General features: G+C 51.3%; 7 protein-coding genes across 7 annotated transcripts; 4 read left to right on the forward strand and 3 right to left on the reverse strand.

Annotated features, from left to right (window-relative positions):
- Nucleotides 1-35: 35 nt before the first annotated feature.
- Nucleotides 36-1909, forward strand: TRIVIDRAFT_145130 (uncharacterized protein; the record flags this gene model as incomplete). Its single annotated transcript, XM_014103229.1, has 4 exons — nucleotides 36-341; nucleotides 583-644; nucleotides 745-1015; nucleotides 1064-1909. 4 exons carry the CDS (start codon nucleotides 36-38, stop codon nucleotides 1907-1909), a joined length of 1485 nt encoding a protein of 494 aa, XP_013958704.1.
- Nucleotides 1910-2139: 230 nt separating this feature from the next.
- TRIVIDRAFT_118868 (uncharacterized protein) lies at nucleotides 2140-3208 on the reverse strand (the record flags this gene model as incomplete). The annotated part of the gene is made up of 2 exons (XM_014103230.1): nucleotides 2140-2945; nucleotides 3049-3208. Coding segments are annotated over 2 exons (966 nt in total), but the record flags the coding sequence as incomplete, so codon positions are not given.
- Nucleotides 3209-4464: 1256 nt separating this feature from the next.
- TRIVIDRAFT_84520 (uncharacterized protein) lies at nucleotides 4465-6857 on the forward strand (the record flags this gene model as incomplete). The annotated part of the gene is made up of 3 exons (XM_014103231.1): nucleotides 4465-5130; nucleotides 5207-6214; nucleotides 6280-6857. 3 exons carry the CDS (start codon nucleotides 4520-4522, stop codon nucleotides 6398-6400), a joined length of 1740 nt encoding a protein of 579 aa, XP_013958706.1.
- An 870-nt stretch (nucleotides 6858-7727) lies between these two features.
- On the reverse strand, nucleotides 7728-9426 carry TRIVIDRAFT_30913 (uncharacterized protein; the record flags this gene model as incomplete). Its single annotated transcript, XM_014103232.1, has 8 exons — nucleotides 7728-7892; nucleotides 7972-8201; nucleotides 8265-8307; nucleotides 8368-8626; nucleotides 8697-8846; nucleotides 8991-9144; nucleotides 9196-9235; nucleotides 9301-9426. 8 exons carry the CDS (start codon nucleotides 9424-9426, stop codon nucleotides 7728-7730), a joined length of 1167 nt encoding a protein of 388 aa, XP_013958707.1.
- Nucleotides 9427-11567: 2141 nt separating this feature from the next.
- TRIVIDRAFT_31493 (uncharacterized protein) lies at nucleotides 11568-12463 on the forward strand (the record flags this gene model as incomplete). The annotated part of the gene is made up of 2 exons (XM_014103233.1): nucleotides 11568-11822; nucleotides 11900-12463. 2 exons carry the CDS (start codon nucleotides 11568-11570, stop codon nucleotides 12461-12463), a joined length of 819 nt encoding a protein of 272 aa, XP_013958708.1.
- Nucleotides 12464-13925: 1462 nt separating this feature from the next.
- TRIVIDRAFT_145582 (uncharacterized protein) lies at nucleotides 13926-16907 on the forward strand (the record flags this gene model as incomplete). Its single annotated transcript, XM_014103234.1, has 3 exons — nucleotides 13926-14078; nucleotides 14135-16744; nucleotides 16815-16907. 3 exons carry the CDS (start codon nucleotides 13926-13928, stop codon nucleotides 16905-16907), a joined length of 2856 nt encoding a protein of 951 aa, XP_013958709.1.
- Nucleotides 16908-18721: 1814 nt separating this feature from the next.
- TRIVIDRAFT_31170 (cAMP-mediated signaling protein SOK1) lies at nucleotides 18722-20698 on the reverse strand (the record flags this gene model as incomplete). The annotated part of the gene is made up of 1 exon (XM_014103235.1): nucleotides 18722-20698. A coding segment is annotated over one exon (1977 nt), but the record flags the coding sequence as incomplete, so codon positions are not given.
- Between the last annotated feature and the right edge of the window lie 380 nt (nucleotides 20699-21078).

A 21078-nucleotide genomic window follows, 5' to 3' on the forward strand; every position in this document is an offset into this window, starting at 1 on the left:
ACTCCATCATGGCCTTGACACTGGAGATGCAGCCCATGGCATCAGCCCTGCGATCTGCCCGGTCCAAGGGGCCGCTGAGCTTCAAGTCTCTGCCCGCAGCCCTGCGGCCGCTGATCCGGGCCTATCTCCTGGGCTATGCCTCGGCCGTTGCACCTCGGCTGTTGACGCTGATGCTGCAGTTCATCTCCAAGAAACGCAAAAGCGCAAAGAAGTATCTCTCTTCAGACAGAGACGAGCGGTCATTCAAAGAATCGGCTTTCCGGATCCTGAGAACCGGCCTGGATCCACGACGATTCCCCACGTTTTGTGCCGCCCTGGTGGGAGGCTCGACTTTGCTGCAGGTAAGAAGATGACTAGAAGTCGGCGTTGGGCGATGCTTGATGACCAACCCGAGATGGATGGTTTGGGGAGCATCCCACCCTCACCCTCGGCCAGCTTCCGCTTGTCCGTCCCACGACAAACAGAATACGACCGTGTAGTCCCGAGTTCGTAATAGTCTGGGCTCAACAGTGGCCAATGCTAGCCAGCTGTAGTATCATTGCCAAGTAATGCGCTGACGATCAACTTGTAACATCCATATAGGAACCTCTACTCAAAATCATCAGCCGCGTTGCCACCCAGCTCAGTGCGGGATCACAACTCAGGTGAGCCTCCGAATATAGACACACTAGCATTACCATCTTGTGCAACATTTATATTGGCCGAAAGCTGACAGGTGGTTTACTCCTGCTTGGTTTGACACAGACTAGCACGATGGCTGTCTACATTCATATCGGGATGGCTCAGCCTCCAGCTTCTCCAGTCTAAGCAGACAAAGACATCCCCTTCGTCTTCGTGGACAGATTCCGGTCTGGCTGCAGTGCAGCAAGGCTTGTCTGAAGCCTCAACCGGCGCCTATGGCGGTCGAACGCTCGATCTTACTCTCTTTGCTGTCACCCGCGCCGCCGACGTCCTCGTCGGTGAGCTGTGGTCTCAACGTCGCTCCCGTCGCAAGGCTACGGGAAAGTGGACTGCGGTTAGTAGCCTCTCTTCACTGTGCTCTCTTCTCGAGCTAATTATTTAGATCGAGCAACTCATGTCTCGTCTCATGGACCCCGTCGTATTTGCCGCCTCCTCCGGCCTCATCATGTGGGCATGGTTTTACTCTCCAGACAGCTTGCCTCGCAGCTACAACAAGTGGATCACGTCTGCCGCCTCTGTCGACCTACGTCTCATTGAAGCTCTACGACGTTGCAGAAAGGGGGAGCTTGTCTACGGCAAGGAAACCGGCCAAGCGCCGCTACTGGGTTCCATGTGCGACGACTACGGCCTGCCTACAGAATGGGGTGACCCTGCCAAGAACATCCCGTTTCCCTGCGACCTCGTCCACATGGGGTGTAGCCCATCCTGCGAATATCATGCTATTAGCCGCTTCCTTCGTTCTTGGAGATGGTCCATGCTGACCTACCTGCCCCTTGCCCTGGCTCTCCAGTTACGCAATCCCAAACGCATCAATCTTGCTAAAGCCATCACCGGCTCTACCCGATCATCCACTTTCCTTGCTACCTTTATAACTCTCTTTTACTATGGTGTGTGTCTGGCCCGCACTCGCATCGGTCCCCGCGTTCTCGGCAAAGATATACCGAGCCGCCAGCGAATCGACGAGGGCGTATGTGTCGGTACCGGATGCTGCCTCTGCGGATGGAGCGTGTTCATCGAGACGGCGGGCAGAAGGAAAGACATGGCTCTGTTTGTGGCGCCGCGGGCGTTGGCAACTTTGGTCCCTCGGCGGTATCCCCTGGAGAAGCAGTGGCGGGAGAAGTTGATATTCGCAGCGAGCACAGCCGTTGTATTTACTTGCGCCCTCGAGAATCCAAAGAGAGTCAGGGGCGTGTTGGGAGGTATTCTGGGCATGGTGTTGAAGAAATAAAAAAAGGGTGTAGGGGGCATATACGGGTTTCCTCTTTGGGTTCTGTAACGTGGACATGAATCTCCTTTTCTTTTTCTTTGAATCTCTTAGAATAAGCCCCTTTTTTAGAGGATATACACAGACAACCCTGATATTACAATTGGTAAATAAATACATAATATTAATTGTTTATTCTGTATGATCCATTCCTATTACACGATGCTCATAAAAACTATGGGGGTACTTTACCCTAGCCAAGAAACAACTCCAAGCACAAAGATACACGTCAAAATATCGGTTCTCACAGTGGAGAAGATTTGGAAATACCGCTGTCCAATCTCGATGTAGCCTCGATACGGCTGCGGCAGGTACGAAATAGCGGTCGCAACAAATCCCGTGGCGTTAGTACTCCTCTTGTCGAGGAACATCCTCGTCGATAACAGCAAGACCTCGGCAGTGGCAAACGTCCAGAAGAACAAATTCTTCCGCCTTTCCGCCTCCACGTCCACCTCTTGCTCGAATGCCAGGGCGGTGCGCTCGCGCTCGACTTTGCTGCCGGAGAAGTTTGTCGTGAGGACGAAGAATAGACCCAGGCCAAGAGCGACTAGGGCATGGATGAGGCGCCAGAAAGATACTGACGAGGATTTGGGTAGCTGGACTGCAGCTTGCTGCTGTGGAAGATTCATGTTGGCGAAAGGGTTGGAAGCTCCATCTGCGCCACCGAAGCCTGGTATCGAGCCCGAGGACATCATCTGGGACATCATCTTCATGATGGGGTCGTCCTCCATGCCAGGCGGCAGAGCTGGACCCGTCGCGCCGGGAACGGGACTGGGTTGATCAGAACGATCGAGACCGAGCATCATCTGGCGCAGCTGTGCCTCAGAGAGCGATGGCTCGGGACTGGGGGAGAAGACGCCATCGAGGGGCTTGCGAGATGTCTTTTTCGGGACGAAGAAGTGCTCTGAGATGTCGACCTCGGCAGGATCCGTGGCGTGCTCGTCTGATGTAGACGCCTTCGATAAGGTGGCCGGAGCGGACGGGGCTGTAGGCTGTGAGTCTTGATTGATCATTCCCATTAGCACACACTTCACACAGGAGAAAAGAGAGCTTTCAACGGGCTCCTTGAACAAAAAAGAAGAAACATCAAGTGATGTACGAACCTCCAGTGACACGACCGCCGACGCCGGTGATTCTCTCCAGTCTCGCGGATCCTCCAGCTTTGATCTTTGCTTCTCTGCGCTCCTTGCGAAGCCGCGCCTGCTCTGCAGCTCGCTGGGCGGCGGCGTCGGAGTCGTTGGAAGTCGCGGTGCTGTCTGCCATGTTTGCGCGGGCAGCGGATTATCTGAAACCGGCGAAGAGTTGCGTGGGAGGTTTTGTTCGAGCCTGTGGCGGAAAAGAAAAATGTCGGAATGGCAAATAAGTGGCCTGAAGGTGGACAGCTAATGACAGCACACGAGACCCCACGCACTGCATGCACATGATACATGGGCCTACCTATGGAGGGGTCCAGTAGGAGGTGCATATAGAGGTAGGTATGCTGTAATTCAGCCTCTAATTCTACGTCATGAACTCTGTATGATGTTCACAAATTGCATTAGATAGGATTAAGAATTATATGAAAAAAGGCACACAACAACCAAAATTACATTTTATTCTATCTTGTTATCCATTTGAACGATACCGCCAATTGTGTAGATAGATATTGGAGCTACCATATCGGATGAGTGCGCACTACATGGCCAATTGAGACAGCGCAGCTGAGCTGAGAACAAAATAACCAACAGTCCTACTAATTGACAGCATATAGCTACTAAGTAGGTAATAGGCATGCGCAACCTTCAGCAGCAACAGACACAAAATAAGATAGGTTCGATCGAGATGAGGTTGTAGTGGTTTCCATCGAGGTGGGAATGTAAATAAAGTCAAGGCATTGGCAAAATTAACACCATGCGGGGATCTTTCAACATCAGATGGAACTTGCTTCTTAACAAGAAGGCTGCCAGATTGAATTCAACCCGTGGCTATGGGATAAGATGATTCACAACTACCAAACTCATAAAGGGGGCAGAGCAACAATCATCTGGTGGCACCTATACAAGTCTCACAGCGCTATGGCCCTTTTTGCCAGCACATACAGGTATTACAGGCATGCAGCTCACATTCCCTCGTATTAACACCAGTGCATACTTGTACGAGGACTTGCAAGATACTGTATCGCGAAATCACCCCCTCGCCTCCTAAAAGTAAACAACCACATGTCCGGGGGTTACCTGTAACTGCCAACGAGCAAGGATCAAAGCGCAGTCCCGAAATGAGCTTGTTGCTGTTCCTAGGCCCGATATGTTCATCAGAGCACGCGCCACCAGTGATGACGCACTGTGCCAGTCGACAGCCGTGGACGTGTGACGGTTGAAACTGGTCCCCTGACTTGCCTGATCACTCACGGGCTGGGGGCATCGCACAGTGCAAAAACAACATCCTGTCGCACACCCCGGCACCTTGCACTAGACCCAAAAGTAGCACTCCAGATTGTCCCGCGGCCTTGCCAGCTCCATCACCCGAGGCAAGAAGAGAGACGGACAATCTTAACCAAGCATCGCCGTTCCCACAAGTCAGCTCGTCGCCGCCCAGATGCATCGTGCCGCTGTCAGGGCGTTCCGGACAAGTCACCGCCCCAGCGTGCGAAGCCAAGTGCGGAACCAAGGACGACATCACCTCAATCAGATTCGCCAGTCCAGCACCTCCCATGTGCCTCTGAGATCGTCCATGTACTTCCGTCGTCTGCCCGTCGCGCTGGCCTCTGGTCTGATCCTTGGATACGGCGCCTGGCACTACAACGGCGCCGACTTTGTCCCCGGCAGCGCCGTCACTCGAAGCTTCACCAACACGCAGGCGGCCGATGCCGCGCCGACGCGCACCGTCTTGGTTGTCGGAGCCGACGAGCTGAGACAGGGCACCATCGTTGGCGAGGGGCCGCTGTACAAGTCGTCGACCGAGGACGGCCGCAGGATCGTCGAGATGCTGACGCCCGACCAGGCCACGGCCAAGCTGCGCCGCCAGGAACAGTCTTTTTATGTCAATCGCGGCCAGGGCGTCACGCGCTACGACCTTGTCCAGCTGGGGAGCAACGATCCCATTGAGGACGACCACGCCGAGAAGATTGTCGAGGTGCCCAACCGGGCCGCCGAGGAGCAAGTTAGCAGCAGCGACTGGATGTTCTGGGGAGTTTTCGATGGTCACTCGTAAGTATTATACGTTGAACCTTTGTCTTGTCATCGTGGTACAAAGGCATGCTGACATTGGCACTCTCTCTTCTAGCGGCTGGACGACATCAGCGACGTTGCGAGAAAGCCTCATTAGCTACGTGGCTCGAGAATTAAACAGTACCTACAAGGCCGCCTCCAACGCGGCACCGGCCCCCGAAGCCATTGACTCGGCTATCAAGGCCGGCTTCACCCGCCTCGACAATGAGATTGTCCATAAAAGCGTCGAAAAGGTCTTCAAGGCTAGCTCCAAGGCCGTGGCTGCTGAGCTGCTGCAGCCTGCCTTGTCTGGCTCTTGCGCCTTGCTATCCTTCTATGACAGCAGGAGTAAATTGCTGCGTGTTGCATGCACAGGCGACTCTCGTGCCGTCTTAGGACGTCGAACAAAATCCGGCAAATGGATAGCCACGGCTCTCTCCGAGGACCAGACAGGAGGCAACCCTAGTGAAGTTGCTCGCATGCGCATGGAGCATCCCGGCGAGGAGCACGTCATCCGAAATGGCCGTGTCTTGGGTGGCCTGGAGCCAACCCGTGCCTTTGGTGATGCCGTCTACAAATGGAGCCGCGATGTCGCTGGAAGACTCCGCGAGAACTTTTTCGGCCGGAGTCCCTCTCCCTTGCTAAAAACCCCTCCCTACGTCACAGCGGAACCCATTGTCACAACGACCAAGATCGAGCCTGAGAACGGCGACTTTGTTGTGCTTGCTACAGATGGACTATGGGAAATGTTGACCAACGAGGAGGTTGTGGGCCTTGTGGGCCAGTGGATCGAGACACAGAAGACGGGGAGGCCAAGCTCGCAGTTTGATAGGGCATGGTCCAAAGTCTTTGGCTCGCAGAGCAAGCCGCTTCCCGTAGAACAAGGCAGAGAAGCAATTGGGTTTGATGGAAAGACACCAATTCGCGTTCAGCAGTGGGGAATCGACCCCGAAGCAAGAGACCGCTTTGTCGTCAGAGACAAGAACGTTGCCACTCATCTTGTCCGCAACGCTCTTGGCGGAGCCAATGACGAGCAAGTTTGTGCTCTCCTAACTTTGCCATCGCCCTTTTCAAGGCGATATCGGTTAGTCCCCTCTATATTTACCTCCTCTCTGTCCTCACCAGGGACACGTGCTAATCCCATTCCAGCGATGATTTGACTGTTCAGGTCATTTTCTTTGGTCAAGGTGACAAGACAAGCGACAAGACCGGTGATGTCACAGTCAACTTAGATGCAACAACAGATCAAGACCCTAGAGCTAGGCTTTAGAAGTATTGGCTTAAGTTTCTACCATGAGCGGCGGTAACGGCATTGCTAGCTGTACAAATATTTGGACGATTGAATGAACTAAGGTTGATTTTCAATTTCTTCGGTGCTCGGTGGCAGCAGCGAATGAGATAAACTTCATCCGGCAAAGAAGACTACGAAGACATTGAGCCCAGGGGAAGTACTTTCCACCAAAGGATATGTGTGCTCCCCCCATTTGCTGCATTCTTTTGCTACTTTTTTCTCGCAAACCGTTTGCTGCGGTGTATTTGAGTAGGGCAGCGTTGTTGTAAGGCATGGCGTACGGTTTCTAGAGAAGGGGGCAGGGTGAGGTGGTAAAGGGAATGGAAAACTTGACGGTGTAGGAAGGGACGATTTATTGCTGGCGATCCGAGACACGGTGTTGGGGAGTGTATTATTTGTTTGCTATAGTATCTAATTGTTTAGTGATTTTTCATCGACACGACACCCTGGAATGGCGGACAGTTTTTGACGAATGACAGCTCCTATTCATCTGCCTTTTTTAACCTCTCATCTGTAATTGTAGTGTTTTGTCGTGTATAATGGGCTATAATTTAACAGTGATTTCTGTGGTTGCGGTCCCAAGATGGGGCCCCCGTTGTACGACCCTTGCAAGTTAGGAAAAGGAACGAGTTGCCACAAAGAAACAAGCACCTCTAGGGTAGTTTGATTTTTGTCGATTTGTCCCATCAGAATCAGGAATTATTTCGGGAGCGGCGATAAGAGGATGACTGTGATAGAATATTAAAAGAGGGTGGATGATAGCGGATAGGGCTAGAGCAAATTTTTACTTGAACAGCCTGGTGGGTGGACAAAGGCAGTTGCTCTGCATCTTATAATGACACGATGATATAGAAATCCTTGAATGTTCACGGGCAATTCCCATGACTTTTACAGACTGCAGTCCATAGCAAAGGTCTATGATCATCTTTAGCGCGCAGCGATCCAACAACATCTACGGTCTGGTGGTCTAGTGGTATGATTCTCGCTTAGGGTACACCCTGAAGCTTGCTTGCGAGAGGTCCCGGGTTCAATCCCCGGCCAGACCCGTTGAAATGCTCTCTCGGCGTTCCTACTTTCTTTTTGGCAATTTCCATATTTGTCTGGATCAATTAGATCTTTTTTTTGACGAAAGCCTCCTTGGATTTGTTTGTTAAGTTGTCGTTACAATGCGAAGTATTTTTTTGCGCCTCGGTCAGCCAATAATAGGCTTCAGATCTATAACAGCAACGCTAAGAGACATAGATGATGTATATACACAGGGGTATCATGAAGTTCCAACACACATAACCGTCTATACAATGAATCATTAGGACTTGGATTTCGGCCAGAGCAGTTTCCTCTGCTTGATGCAAGTAATCATTGTTGCAAAAATGCTAACCCACGCAATGACGAGGGCAATCGTCATGGCGCATCCGCAAAGCTGCAGCCCCCTGCTCTCAAAGATATTCCCCATGATTTCGGTTGTGGTGACCTAAAACAGGAGGAAACAAATGAGCGAAACAAGGTTTGTTAAATAAGCCATGGGGCATGAACATGGGGTTGGTGCTTACGAGAGCCGTATTTGGAAATACGAACGACCACCATGTCATCTGGAATGGCATGCCCTTTCGCGTCCGTAGATACTTCCAGAGTGATCCAATAGAGACGAGGAAGAACCACATGGAAAGGCCCCAGAACCAAAGGGCCACAAGAATGGAAATAATCTTGATAATGTCGGCGCTGTTTTCCGTACCGAGGAAATCGGGCGGCAAAATCTCACGGGCTTCGCTCCCGAGTTGTGCTTTAAAGAAAGTTAGAATTGCCTTGACTTTCTTTCTCTTTGAAATCTGAATCTTAAACTGACCAATGGATCCAGCAGTGAAAGCATATGGTCCAATTGAAATGAACTGTGTCATATGATTAATTCATGACCTAGGAGCCTGTTCAAAAGCCCGGAAAACACTTACAACACCAGGCCGTTGAAAATCCCTGGGCAATTTCTGCGTCATCAGCCGGTATATGAAGGCGGCAGATATCATGAGAGAGATCAAGCATCCTGTGCCTTGGGTTGCGACAGCTGATAGAGCAATGGCTGGGGAATATAGCACGTCAAGACGGCCAGTGGCGGAAGCTGCCGAGATGAGGTTGCAGGCAAACGGCGCTGTGAGCATGAGCGGGTATGCAGGAAACACCCAGGTCGGAGTCATCATATGAATTGGGAATATTCTGTTGATGCATGTAAGACATGGCAACTCGAAACATAAGACCAACCCAGATCAAGAAGAGACAAACTTACAGTGTGGACCATAAGATGAGATACAACCCAGCACTAGCAACGGCGCTCAGCCCGGTGTATATCCAGAACAAGATCTGCAAAGTTTTAAGGAGCCAGACACCGCAATGCGGAACGCCAAACTGGCATATGTTGATGAGAATGACGGCGATACTAACGATAGATGGTAAGAACACTGATACACTTCTATAACTAGCCGACTACTCACGAAACAAACTGTCAAACGAAGTGTCAGTTATTGAGAGATTGGAACGATGACGGGAGCTTGAGCTGAGGCTTACAAAGGCGGGTATGAACAAGGATTCTACTTGATCTGTAAACGACTTGGTGAGACTTCCGGGGCGCAAGTAAAACCGCATGGACAGCAAGACGCAGTTGGTGAGGAAGAGCACAATGTTAAGGAGGCAGAAGAAGACTCCAAAGCCATTCACCCACCCGGCTTGATAAACCACTTGTATTCAGGTCAGTCAAAAATCGCGGGTCGGGGCAGCAGAATCCATACATCCATGAAGGGCGCTGGACACTCCTCCGGTCGCCATTGTCTAGTGGTAAGAGTGAGCTGGTTGCCTCACTACATATATATAGACCAGAATCTCCCTCAACGTACCATGGTGAAGAAGGTCCATTGATAACAAGCAATGCGGTCTTTAAGACCAACTTGGCGAGATGAGCCGCCTTTCTCTCCATCCAACACAGAATCGAGATTGGACGGCCCAATCGAAGATTGATACATATCGGGACTAACATCGCGACTTGGGGGATGCCGGGCAAGTTGCATTCGTTGCAACCGTTGCAAGCGCGGGTGAGCCCGCTCCAGAAACGTGACGCCACCGGCAGTTGGTGTGGCAGCCGATATCGAGATCCTGGCCGGCGTCGTGGCTCCAGAAGCCGTCGGCGTTGGTCCAAAGAAGAAGCCGGGCAGATTGTCCTCCGTGGGCGACTCATAGCCGTCCGGCACGGCGAAGCCTACAGAGGCACCACGCTGCGAGGCGGCCATTGCGGGGAGTCGAGGCTGTCGGCACGGCGGTTGCCGAGGCTGGACAGCAGATGGATGAGGAAGATATGGCTGGGCTCGGCGTGGGTGAGGGCAATCTGCACATAAATAAGGTGCAGCAGGAAGACGACGCTGTCCAGCACCAGCGACCCCAGATTGGCCAGAGGCATTTCGGGCCGGTCCTGACGTCGGATATGTAGCCCAAGGCCCAAGGAGTCTAAAGGCCCAAGGAGTCTAAAGAGCCTAGGGGGTCTAAACAGCGGCCGGGATCGCGGCAAGTTGAGCGGCGAACTCAGCGGATCGATTCCGATGGCTCAGCAAATGATTCCTAATCGGCCCTTGGTGGGGTAAAGAAAGTGCGACGGCGAGGAAAAAAAAACGAGCGTTTTCCCCTTCAGTTTAGTCGTCAGGTTTTGCAGCTTGGCTGCAGCGGTCGTGTGTCGGTAAAGATGCAGCAATTGGACGGATCAATGTTTGTCGGTCAGTCTTGGCTGGGGAATAGCATCTGCAGGGGTTTGGATCCAAAGCCAGCCCTAGCAAGAGAGTGTACGAGTACCGTACGAAGTATTCGATGCTGTGTTTTTCTTGTTCGTTTGTTTACTGCGCTTGACTGGCTCGGCGATGAAAACGACGGTTATTGAAGTTATCGCTGACGGCGACTATTAATCATTTTCTGGCGGCTGGAGATGACTTGAGGATTGTCTTGGGCGCGAGAGGCAGGCGGAAAATAATACTGTTACTGTGCCTCATTGTCTCAGTAGCCCAGCTTGGCTAGCAAACACCACGGCAACACCATCCGTGATTAATATCTATATACTTTTCATACAATTTTACTACCAAGAATCATGCAGCCAGCATCCCAGCGGGCATCCTCGAGGATGCTTCTTGAGTAGCAAAGTTGATGAGGCATGAATCGGAGCATCTGGTTGTCACGACGGAGTACTACCTCGGTAATACGTAATGGTATGAATACATGTAGGGCCCTATCAAATCACATATTGTAGCCGTGTGAATGTTTATATCTGCTGCTACTATTGATGGCTTAGAAGCTCTATATATGTTCTGCAAACTCGAGATGCTCGGTACATGTACCCTGGCACTCTCTGAATCAACGCTCTCGTACGAATACAGAGGCAGACACTGTACCGGTCTAGCTGCAAGGTGGACCAAGAACACCAGGTAGCCTATCATTCTGCTATTCGCATACGTAAAAGGGAATGTGACACAACATCCCGCACTGTACGCAGATATGACCTGTTCCTCGCCTTGACACATCCTGGTGGGAACCTCAGCCTGTGTCAGTTTTCTTTCCAATCGTCATATTGTTACAAATAACCTGGGCCAAAAAAGAAGCAGAGACCTTCTGACTGTAACTGAAAAAAATCCCTTGTAGACTGGAGCTTGACACTTCTCCACATTCCCCAGACACTATTCTGTCTCTTGCTTTACAAATGTCAACAGAAGCTCCACCAGGAGCAAAACGCCGATGCATTTTCTTGATGCCAAAGCTGCGCACGTGACCTCGAAAGTGACACATGTTAGCTGCCGTCACTACTACCGCAACCGTTGAATGTCGTATTGGACTTCATCTCATCCAATTCCCAAGTCCACGAGGCTGCGCCTTTTGGACGATAACTCTTCTCCGTGGTAATGCGCCTCTGTATGCATCTCCCATAGCAATACCCCGACCGCCACTATCGAAGCTCCTATATTTCAGGCGCATCTCCTCTCCAAACTTGTGCTTCTTCCCTATCGACGAGGCGCATTGCGCATCCGCTGTCCAGCTTCGGTCCCGTGAATATAGACAACCTCATTGCACCCAAACTTCCAGCATGAAGGCCTAAGATTACACGGGATATTAAAAGCGCGACAACATAGCCATGACGTTCACAAATGCCCCAGTAACCAGGCTCACTGTCTTGGGCTTGGTCTCGACCTCAATAGCCGCTAGCCTCTTCGATGCGAAACACTACTTTTACATCTTGATAGACACGCACATTTTTCGCTATCGACAATTCTGGCGGCTCTTAGCTTACCAATTATGCTATACCAATTCAACAGAGGTGCTCTTCGCAGCAATCTCGCTGTATAATCTCAGATCTATTGAGCGGATGTGGGGATCAAGGAAATATGCAGTAAGGCCTCTCTTCTAATCCATTTCGCTGTTGTTATTGCGATGCGATGCGATTTACTGACAAGGAGAAACCTACAGTCATTCCTTCTCATCTCATCTCTACTCACGGCCATATTCCCGCCACTCATCCTTGCCATATTCCGACCCATAGCTCCGAGTTTGTTCAACTACATGCCGGCCGGGCCAACACCGATCATCTTTGCAATTCTTGCGCAGTTTCACGCCATGGTCCCTCAAATGTACAAGTACCGCATAGCAACGTCTCAGGCGCCACCTACAAACGAGCAGTTTTCCGGCGTAACGCTATCAGACAAGTCTTACCAGTATGGTATTGCCTTTCACCTGGCTCTACTGCAGTGGCCGGGCTCCGTTCTTGGAGCTATGATTGGTTGGGTTGTAGGATATTCTTGGAGAGCAGGAATGCTACCCACATCCTTTACTACGTGGAGGCTACCAGGTTGGATGGTGGGCTCAAGCTCCTACAAGAGAAGCGCAGAGTTTGAAGGATTAAGGCGAAGATTAGAAGGGGAAGCCCCGGCAACGGCTGTGGCAACTGGTGCTCAAAGTCAAGCCGACGGCCAAGCCGATCGACGGCGCACGATGGGCCAGCAGATTATGGACCAGTTTCGAGAAGCGTTATAGTATATACGTATAGTTGGCACCGGTTTGACTGTAATTACAAGCCTCGAGATCACGACGATCACACGATACAAAACAATAAGCTAAATGTTTCAGATCCCGATTGAGGGTTATATGATTGCTTCATTTTCGAAAAAAGCATGTGCTGATGGTGTATGGAATTGTACATATGTGACTCTCGCAGCCGAGATAATCAGGGTCACAGGTAAGGCTTGGCCCCTCGACTCTATGCAGAGACTCGGGTACGAGTACTCATATATCTTTTTTAATAAAATGTCTTTACTGCTGTGGGCATACGAGTACGCAACGGAGCCCTAGGATCTTCTAATGAGGGTGGATAGGGCCATTTCGGGGATCTGACAAACGTGGGAAATTAATTGTACCCGCATCTACTCGGAGTGGCTACTGGGAGTACCCGGTCAGAGGTACGGAGTACATGGAAGTAGAGCCATCTGGCTGCGAGGGGGTGGCAACGCGCGCAAAGGTGCTCATACCAAGGCTGCAAGGGAAGATTTTTCTTTTTCTTATTTCTTTTTTCGTTTGCGCTGCTGCTACTGCTTCTGCTGCACGAAGCCTGCTAGGTGCATATGTGGAAATGAGGAGGATTGTTGGCTTGCAGAAGCTGAACGTGCTCAGCGCAAAATGCAAAAGGCAGCAGCACGCCGTCATCCAACGCAATCCGATAGCTCGGCAGCCGGAGCCACAGGCCTTGCTAGGATAGGCCTAGCGGCGGGATGGCAGAGGACGAGCTTTCAGGGGTAAAGACGCCTCAACGAGCCTAACAGCACTCGCTGCCAATGATGGCCCTGGGATGTCGTCTGATGGCCGCGAAAAGGGCACGGCGTTTTCCCTTGCATGAGGTACGCAGCTGAGGGGCGGGTTCCAGTGGCTGCAGCTCCCCCAGGGCACAGGCGCTGGCCCTTTAGTGGTGCCGGGGCCGCAAAATAAGACACAGAGCCTGTCGTGCAGCGCCTCCGCCTGCTGTGCCTGGCCTCCCTCGTCCACCGTAATCTGCGATTGGGCCCTGTAATTGTGGCCACCAGCTCCTTTCCCGTCCGTCTTTTCTATCCCCCTCCCTGCCTGCGGACCAACATTGAACTTCCAACTCCCAACTACTGACTGTTGACTCGGGCTAATCACGGCTGTCCCGTCGTCCTAGACGCTGCCGCTGCGCCATTGTGCCTTTTGCCTTTTCCTTTTTCTTCTTGTTCCTTTTTGGTCTCGGCTGCGATTTTGGGTCTGGCTTTGGACTTGGGCTTGTCCGTTCCTTGGAGTGCGACTTTGCGCCAGCGACTCTCTTCACATTCGCTCCTCACGACCTCGGCTTTGGCTTCGACTACACCTCACCGTCTGCTCTACGAATTTGATGCCGAGCCGCACGAACCTCTTGCAGCCAATTTGATCTCGAAATCCACCATCTAATGTACTAATACGAACCAACGCGTGACGAACTCGAACGCCCAACATGAACGGATATCAAACGGAGCGAAGCTCCTACGACGACGAGACGTCCAGCGTAACGACGCCAATTTCAAGCAACGGCGACCATGCTATAGTGGACGGATTTGAAAAGGATGGGGTCAATGGATATGAACAGACCGGCCACCAGCTCGAACCGGTAGGTTATGCGCCAGTCACACCCACCAAACTGGCTACAGTGTTGACGCGTTCTAGATGGATCCCAACGATGCGCCGAATGGATCGCTTGCCGACCTCAAGGACCCGATTCAAGTACACCTGCTCACCGAAACTGCGCTCTCCGACAGCAAAGAATATGAAATACTATCTCAAGAAGAGGTTGATAGGCTGAAGAAACAGTGTCAGTTGCTGAGCCAGCGGGTAGAGTCCACCAGGTCCAACCTAGCGATCCAATCGAAATATCGAGATGCGGCGGTGTCCATGGCCAAACTCTACGCGGCCGGCAAATCCGAAGAAGAGCTTCTAGACGATCCCAGAGCTAAGGAAGTGGAGCTAGAGAGGGAGACGACGGAGAAGAAATGCGAGGAATTGTCGCGCGAGCTTTTCAACCTTGAGAAGAACCTCATTGGGCCTCAGAGGCGCCTACTTCAGCATACGGCTGGTATCCTCCAGCTAACCCACAAGGCATCCAAAAGGGCGGCAGCACGAGCTTTGCAAAACAACAATGAGGTTCCTGGCAGCCCCGAGAGCTTGTACACCTATTCTCAAAGCCGAGATAGTCTAGCGCAAGTTGTGGACGAAGACTATTTTGAAGACCCAAGCCTTTACCAGCTCGATTCACTCCATGGGCTGCAGACTGGGCATCTAAAATCGGCAATCGATATCCCCTTGAAGTCACCGGTCCGAGAACAGGCTACTCATCTTCGGGGGGAGATCGACAAAGCTCGGGAGGAAAATGCCTTGTTGGTGAATCTTGTTGCCGATATGGAGCAAAAGCTGGAGAGTCTAAGCCTCTCCCTTCGAGAAACCATCGTCAAGTTCAACCCCGAAGTGAACGGCGACTACCTAGACCCTCCCAGAGAACTAGCCACGGGTGATTCAAAGCCTGGTGATATGCTCAGGAAACAGATTGACTACCTCGAGAGTGGCCTTGTCGCTGTGCAAGCAGAACAGGAGTCTTTTATCAGTAGCGGCGGCGGCAACAACCACAACAACGCTGGCAGCAGTAATTATCTCCTAGATGATGGTGCTGAGCAGATTGAGTCCGTTTTGGTTGGTCTTTGGAACAGGATGCAATCTGGTTTCGCCGCAAAGAAGCAGCAAAATGAGGAGCGCCGAAAACAACGGGCAGAAAAAGGATTGGTTGATGATGATGACACATCCGACGATGATGCGTTTGATGCAGATGAAACTTACAGCCTGATTGCCTTCTCATCCAAGGTTGAGTGGCTTTATTCTCGAGCCTCAACGTTGAAGGACCAGAAATCTGTGCTCAAGAGACAGATTAAACAGCAGCGTGAGCTCAACAACAAGACCGACGCCGAAAAAGATGAGGAGATTGAGAGAAGGCAGGATGAACTGGACCAGACTCGCTTCTTACTCGAACGAGCCGAGAAGGATGCCATGGACGCCCAGACTATGTTGGCCGATGCTCTACAGGATCTTGAAAAGGCTCAGGGATCATCATCTGGCATTAGTGAAGAAGAGCTACACAAGCATACTGTCAAGATAGAGTCCCTGGAAGCCGAGATTGCCACGCTACACAAAAAGATCGAATCCTTTGAATCCGAAATCGAGGACCGAGACGCAAAACTAGACGCCCTAGATTCTGAGGTTGAAGCAAGCAATGCAAGGGCAGACGCCTTGGAGACTGAGACCCAAGCACACAAAGCTCGGGTTGATTCTCTTGAGGCAGAAATCCAGGCTCGTAATGATCGTATCGAGGCTCTTGAGGCGGAAATTCATACGCGCAGCACACGGGCGGAATCGCTAGAGGCTGAAATTCTCGCACACGGCATCCGCGTTGAGTCGCTAGAGGCTGAAGTTCAAGCACGCAGCACTCACATTGATTCCCTTGAGGATAAGATTCAAGGTCACAATTCGAACATTGCATCTCTTGAGGCAGAGATCCAGTCACGAGACGCGCAAATCAGATCTCTGGGGGCTGATCTTCAAGCACACAGTGAAAGAGGTGGATCGTTTGAGGCCCAAATTGCTGCGCTGGAAGCCGAGAACAAGAAATTTGTCGAGTTAAGCTCGCAGCTCGATGGCGCCTCCAAGGAGAAGGCAGCAGCCGAAGAAATGGCCAGAGCTCTGCAACAAGAGGTGGAGAATATCAAGGCAAGCCACGCCAACAAGGACAAGGAAATTGCTCAAAAGGATGCGGATCTAGAGCAGTTGAATATGACACTGGTGGAAATCAAGACGGAGCTCACATTCGCTAGGGCGGAGCTGGACGGCGCGTATGGTTCTCGCGCCGAGCGTGCGGCGGATGCGGCAGCACTGAGCAACCAAGAAGAAGTCGTCAAGCTGACAGGCCAGGTTGAAAGACTCAAGAAGGAGTTGGCAGGAACCGTGCAAGATCTAGAGGCGATTACCAAGGAGACGATTGGAGCGGAGCGCGAGAAGATTGACCTTGAACAAAAGGTCGATGAGGCCCTCTCTGCCAAGAACAGCTTGGAGGCAGATCTCGAGAAGTCTCGACATCTGATCGCGAAGTTGCAGGAGGACCTTGATAGCGAACGGTTCAAGGTCGGTGTCTCACAGGGAGGTGTAACAAAGGTTGGCGCTGGTGCAGCTCTGCTCAGCGAACAGTTCAGGATATCAATGAGAGAGGAGCGGAAGAGGTTCCACGAGGATATCAAGGTACGTGCACTGACAGAAATCTAGTATACTCCGACGTTTGATACAGTACTAACGATGATGTTGCTTGTAGGAGGAACGCGCCAAGTACCGAAAGCTAGAAGAGGAGTACATTCGGCTGAAAAAGAGCAACGCAGCGAGCAATGCTCCTCCAAGTCCACGATAATCCTCCACCGGCCTTGGTCGAGTAACTTTTCCTCCCTTTTTTCACCCACACACTTCATGTCCCATCAAGCGTCGCTCGCCATGCCATTTTACCCATCATCACCTTTTAATCTTCTTGTATATGAATACCAACTCGAGTTGGCTTTTGCTTCGATTTGCTTCTTGGCTCTATATGGATGGTTTAGGCCGCTGTTTTTGAAAACTCGACTCTGAGTTGCGGCGGTTACGCTGCTCCCAAGGTTGATGTTGACCTGGAAAAGCCCGCGCGCGTCTGGTTCCTAGAGAGCCACAGCTGTTATCTTGGGTTTTTATCTGTTGTCTTAGGATAGATTTGTTCACGGCATACAGGGAGCCTGTGATTTTGGATAACGATTATATTTGAAAAAAGAAGGTGGTTGGATGATTAAACTAAACTAACTAGATCAATTGTGTATTTAAATAATTGAAAAAAAGCTTCTTCATTTCTTTTTGGACCGACGATGTAGAAGTCGTCTGAGATGATTCCACCAACATCTGTGGTCATTTACTGAAAAGGCCCTCCCTTAATTTCCGGCTCCTGTACACGACCTCAGATTAATCCCAACTGTGCAATATTCACCTTTTTATTCAAATCACCGACTCTCCAAATGCCTATCCTTGGAATATGATAATAAAAAGACCTCTCCCGTACACAATAACGCAAGTAAGTCTCCAAGAAGTACCTCCCCACTGTATTTCCTTACCAAACGTACAAGAAACCCTCCTTCTTTTTATCTGCATTAGGAAACGCCCTTGCACGCTATTGGTCGAAAAAAAAAAAACCACAAAGAGCGAGACAAGGCTGCCCACTGGTTTTAACCCGGGGAAACGTGAGAGCGAGGTGGTATTCGTACCAGGTAGTGTTTGGGGAAAGGTTTAAAAAAAGAAAGTTGCGTTTTCCCTGATAGGGAATTGACTTAAATAGGTAGGTTACATGCCCTTTACAGTCATTCAAATAAATACTAAAAGGAAGAAACATCTGGGGAATAGTGCTGGCTAACGATGGGGGAGAGAAAAGAAGCGTATTGTAGTAAGTTGTTCTAGTAGGTACCTACCAATGATTCACATTCACTTTATGCCAAAAGACTTTGAGAATTAGGTATTTGATAAGATTCAACGGTCTAGTGTACTGATCTAACACTTTTGCTATCTTGTCTCTGTATTACTCTTCCGCGTGTGCAACAAAAAGAAAAAAAAGCATTCTCCTCCTCCTTCCTTTTCCTTCCTCTCTCTCTCATATTCTATGAGGAGGATCCCCCGCTCTATGTAAACAGATTCTAGCTGCCGGTAAACAAGCACGCGTCCTCTCAACCAAACACCAAAGTAAATAAAAAAAGGTAAGAAAATCATGATCTTGAACATGAATTAAAAAAAAAAAAAAAAAAAAAACAGCCGAAACAAAAGATGAACATAAAACAGCCCCTTTGGTATCGAGCAAAACGTAAAATACTAGTGGACCAAAAGAACTCAATCCACCGTTGAGCCTCCTCCCCGGTTCCAGTAAACGCCATATTCATAAACAAAAGAGTAGAAAAACAATCCAAAGTTCCGAGATTTAAGAGGGCAAGCAAGTGCGAATTAAATAGGGATAAGATGATAATGTAGTGTGTCTGGAGAGTAAAGCATGCGCAAAAAAACTGCTTTGAGAGTCGCGAGTCTAGCGCAAAAGGGGGGGGGGGGGGGAATCTGTAGAAAATGCTCAAATGGGCTGTACATGTCGTGTATGCGTATCAGGAGGAGTGTGTGTTCTAGTGTATAAGCAAGGGCGTGACGCCTCTTTCAAAGCAAAGAGCAAGCTCAGATTTGCATCGACTCGTCGTCTACCGTCATTTGGTCGACATCGTCAGCATATGCCAACTGAGACCAAACGCGCCAGTGAAGGATGCCAAGGTGTGCCAGTCTGGTCGCAATGTCATCGAGACTAGCCTCGTCGTAGGGCTCCCGCAAATGGCCGTCGGCCTCGCGATCCGCTGAGCCAGGGCGGCGGCTAGGGACACGGACACCAGTTGCAACGGAAAATAGGGAAACTCCAGAGAGCCCCTTGAACTCGCGCACACGATGGCCGAGATCAGCCATCAGGCGGCCAAGGAAGTTCTCCTCGATGTCTCGGTAGAAGCAGGCATCGACATCACCGAGGGCGGCAGAGAGCCTAGCCTCCAGCTCCGGTAGGGCAGTGGATGGCAGGTTGACAAACCGGAAGATTTGCAACGCCATTGACGGAGCCATCATCTGCCATCGCGCAGAGGGCTGGCTTGAGGGCGGCGATGTCTGTAGCAGTGCGACCAGTGTGGAGAAAAGCTCGCGGGCCTTGGTCTGGGAGTCCTGTCTAGGCGCAACATAGGAGGGAACGACAAATGAGGATCGAGGAGATGAGGAAGCAGATCCGGCCACGCTGTGGACGACGCTTGACGGCCGAGAAACGGACGGCGGGGTGTTGAAGTCGAATCGATCCATAATGTCCTCGACGTGGGAAGCTCCGTCGGATGACGGCGCTGCGGGACTAGATCGGCGGCTCATCTTGTCAAAGTCCTCGTAGACACGCATGCACACCTCCAGGTTGATGGCATCCAGAACATCAGACCTCAGCTTCATCAGACGCTCCTCGTCAAAGAGGAAGGTGTTGGGCAGGCGTTCGTCCCAAGCCGACGGCAGCATCAGTCTCGACAGGGCCTCGAAGAAGACACCCATGTCGCCAAAGGATTGTGAAGGATGTGATCGGCTGTCGGTGTACGCCTGCTCCGCCTCCTTATACCACTGCCTTGACATGCTGATGTCTGTCTTGCCGGATTCCATTCTCTTAATGAAGAACTTCTGCTCGAAGTGGGTGGTGTCCTCGATCAAGACAGGTCGCAGGCAACGAATCTGATGATTGGCCACGTCCAACTTCATAGCCTCGAGAACACTAAGCAGGCTGCGCATGCCAGTTACAAGCTCGTCGAGATCCATGTTCCGGTTTCCATTGCTCAGCTGGTTATACATGGTGTCAACCCACTCATCGCGCATGGGTGCGCAGTGCGATTTCAGCACACGCGAGAGCCACAGGGCAAGCTTTTCCAGATCAGCAACACCCTTATGGAACTGCTGCATGAGAAGCTCGACGTTGAGGCCCTCGTCTAGGAACTGGCGGTCTCGCTGGGGAACCAGCGTCTGGATGATGTCCTTAACAGCCTTGAGCAGGATGGGCAGCGTCCACTCGTCGCTGTCGCCATGCTTGTAGATGAATGTAGGTCTGTCGATTATGAACTCTGACAGCTCCTGCTTTAGCGTCCTCCAGAACTGATTGGCCTTGTCCTGCTTTCTGCGGCCCTTTTCTCCATCCAGATTGGGACGGAAGTGAAGCTCTGGGTCGAAGTTGATGTCGTGGCGAAGCTTGGGGTTGTGGATGATTTTTGAAACGTCCAGCTCGCTCAGGGTAGACCTTGTGACGGGAGGTTCCAGAGGTAGTGTGTGCAGGGAGGATGGAAGGCTGGGCTCTGGGCTGGCAGCGGCTGAGGCCGCCGCAGAGATGGCAGAGTCAGACGAGGGATTGCGGGTTAAGGGCGCAGACTCAGGCGCCGAGGCACGGGGGTCGGCCTGACACTGTCGAGGCGAGACCTGTGATGATTGTGCCATCTCCTGCGCCGTCTCCTCCTGGCTCACTGGAGGGACTTCGGACTCCTTTATAGGCTCTGCGTCGGTCTTGGGCGGGCATGGGGCCGAGGTTGACAATTGCCTTCGGGATCGCTCTATCGATCCTCCTGTCTCCTGCTCCGGTAGCATCTTTGCGGGTGTGGAAATGTCGAAATCGAGAGTCTTCTATATTCTATGAGAGTGATGTGGTCTCCGTAGCCGCTAGTATCAGCGTAGTGTGAATGAAGCCGCTTCTAGTTCGGTAAAGGCGAGAAGAGCTGGTGATAGTGAGTGTGTGTGTGTCACCTCGACTGCAGAGAGCTGATGATTAGCATTTAACTTGTACAAGATCTTACGCAAAGCCTCTCCAACAAAACAAAAGTGTAGCCAATTCAATGAAAGAGACGGTTCTCAGCAGACACAATCGGCTGCTCCAATGTCACCACGCCCTGGCTCTTGCGTTTCCAACAAGCCCACAATGAAAGGACGTCTCTTTCAGGGGCGGGGCGCCGTCCAAGTGCCGGAGATGGTACAGGTCGAGCTGA

Source organism: Trichoderma virens (genome assembly GCF_000170995.1).
Source record: "Trichoderma virens Gv29-8 chromosome Unknown TRIVIscaffold_4, whole genome shotgun sequence".
Classification (NCBI taxonomy): Eukaryota; Fungi; Ascomycota; class Sordariomycetes; order Hypocreales; family Hypocreaceae; genus Trichoderma; species Trichoderma virens.